Below are 2461 nucleotides of genomic sequence, written 5' to 3'. Positions count from 1 at the left end.
GGGATTATAATGGAGAGTATTGGTCACTGCAGCACAGGAACACTTCACAGGTTATGCTCTGTATAGCAAGTAGCTGGCAAATAGGTCTCACTCAGGGTCTATAACCTTTAATCATCAGTCCATTTAATTTTGCAAGATCTGACAACTAAGGAAACTTTTATTTAAACGTAGATTCTTAAGAGAAAAGAAAATAACTAACAAAGCTAAATCTGCTCCTGTTGATAATTTGTAAAATACAGACAGTTTATAAAAGCTTAAAAATTGTTCCGATTACCTCCATCTACAATAACCTAAGTGTGACTTTTATTACAGTAACAAAATAAAACCACTTCAATGTGTTAAGGACACATAATCAAAGTACCTTTCATAAGGTATTGCTGCTTGTTAAACATTTCCACATTTTGTCACACTACATCCACAAACCTGCAGGTATTTTATTGAGATTTTTCATGCTAGATCAACACAAAGTGATGTATATTGTGTTGCAGAGGGAAATCGATGTGTGGTTTTCACAAAAAAAAAAATTCAAAATAAGCATCTTATAGCGTGAATTGCAAGGGCTCCTTTACTCTGACATAAAAAAAAAAAATTATAATAATACAGAAGTTTAGGAAACATTGTTAATAGGTGTAATCAAATATGGGTTTGAAGCAGGGGTGGAATGAGTGATTTTTTTCCCAAGTCTCAAGTCTTTCCATCCAAGTTTTGAATGAAGTCTCAACTAAAAATAGAACATGGCAGATTCAAATTCTAGCCATAAAATATTAATTTTAAGTCTTACATAAGATATTTGACCAATCAAAACGTTATCATTATTTCTGGATTGGTAAACCATTTTAAAAGGTGTTTTTGTTAGCCTGAAAAACCAGAAGGGGAAAGTGAACTTTAAATATCTCAAAAAATCAGTGCTGTTTCACCTTGCAGTTAATAATACCTGGAAGCATTTAAATAGCAAGTAAACAGAAAATAAAAAATGAAGTAAATAAAAAATGAAGAAATTGGAAAAAGACATTTCTTCTACACAAAAAATGGAACTATGGAAACTGCATTTAAAATACTGCATAAGTTGCATCAGATCATTGAAAAACAAACCTGTTTTTTCTATCAGCTGCACAGCAATGAACACCCTCATCTGTCTGATTCTATTAGTCATGGTTAGGCACTGCTGTTTGCCTGCTTGGTTTGGGCTCGAAGCTTAGATGATTCACAATTATAAATCCATTTGTGTTGCTCTATAGAAAAAAAAATCACATAGCTTGAAGTTGCCACATGAAGAAATCTGGAAAAGTTAAAGAAACATAAATGCCTTTAACTATTACTATCACATGCCAGTTGTGGCCTATATGTTCAAGCAGTACCTGAAATAAATCAAATCAAATTTTGTTGGTCACATCCATGTTTTTCATGGTAAATACCTACAAGGACAGAAATATAAGAGGTCTGTGACTAACAGTTTACCTTGCAAGCAAGATCAACTGTTGCAAGATTTGTAAACTCACAAACTCCTGAAAATGCATCTTGCCAGAAGCCAACAGATGTGTCTGGCCTCCATGCAGAAATGTCTCAGGCCAATGAAAAGCACTGACATGTATGACGTCAACATGTCAGCCAGAGGCATAATTCTGAAGCAAAACAAACATGGCTGCACCAGTTTCAACTGGAATACCTTCTCTATAAAAACAAGCAAAAGGAGACGATTTGTGCCTTTTGTGGATGGAAAGAAGCTTCAACAGAGCGCCGGCCTTTCCAGGGTTCACCCCGCCTCTCGCACATTGACTGACGGAGATAGGCGCCGGCCCACCGCAACCCTGACAGGACTAAGCGGGAGAAGATGGCTGGCTGGATGTTCTTACCGACTGGATTTGGTATAAGTTTGACTCATCAGTTAACTCCGTAAAACTATTTCAGAATTTGAAACGTCTCAGCTGCTACTGCAGCTTTGATTGGCTAAAAGCTCGACATGAGAAGCAGGTAACCTCTGAGCTCGAAGAATTGCTTCCCGGATTGATTGATGTAGTTCAATTTGAATTCAATACAATCTGGGTTATGCCAAGTTAACTAATAGTACCTCAAATGTCCAAAATAAATAAAACAAAGAAAAGCTGAGCTTGATTGTTTAGTAGGACTAATCCAGCTACTTTTAATCTCAGAACCAAAAAAAGAGTCTGTTGGATAATAAAAACATAAAACCAGGATGTGGTGCAGCCCAGTGTACTCCGATGGTAAGTGGAGCCGTGAAGCCTCTCCTACAGTAGGGTTGGGCCCTTAGTGGTGTAGTTCATGGCAGGAAAGTGCCGGCTGTCCACATCCCAGTGGCCGAGGGGCTGTTGGGGAGCTGATGGGACAGTTGGGTTCCAGTGGTTTATGTAGCTAGCCATCAGCAGAGTCAGCTCCAATATCTGAGACAAAGTCACAGTAGAAAAAATTAGATGGATTACAGTTGATCTAATCACTTTAACAT

The 2461-nt window shown here is 37.5% G+C and overlaps 1 protein-coding gene across 4 annotated transcripts in view; it reads right to left on the bottom strand.

The window, feature by feature from the left end:
- Positions 1–341: 341 nt before the first annotated feature.
- Positions 342–2461, bottom strand: part of LOC107099042 (pleckstrin homology domain-containing family H member 1-like) — a 61342-nt gene continuing 59222 nt past the window's right edge. For all 4 annotated transcript variants that reach the window (XM_015396976.1, XM_015396975.1, XM_015396977.1 and 1 more), the window contains exon 30: positions 342–2399. In XM_015396976.1, the coding sequence (XP_015252462.1) occupies positions 2247–2399 (153 nt within the window). In that variant the 3' untranslated portion in view covers positions 342–2246. The remainder of the gene's footprint in view (positions 2400–2461) is intronic.

Source organism: Cyprinodon variegatus, unplaced genomic scaffold (genome assembly GCF_000732505.1).
Source record: "Cyprinodon variegatus isolate N-32 unplaced genomic scaffold, C_variegatus-1.0 Scaffold833, whole genome shotgun sequence".
Taxonomy (NCBI): Eukaryota; Metazoa; Chordata; class Actinopteri; order Cyprinodontiformes; family Cyprinodontidae; genus Cyprinodon; species Cyprinodon variegatus.
This window is presented reverse-complemented; position numbering and strand designations above follow the sequence as displayed.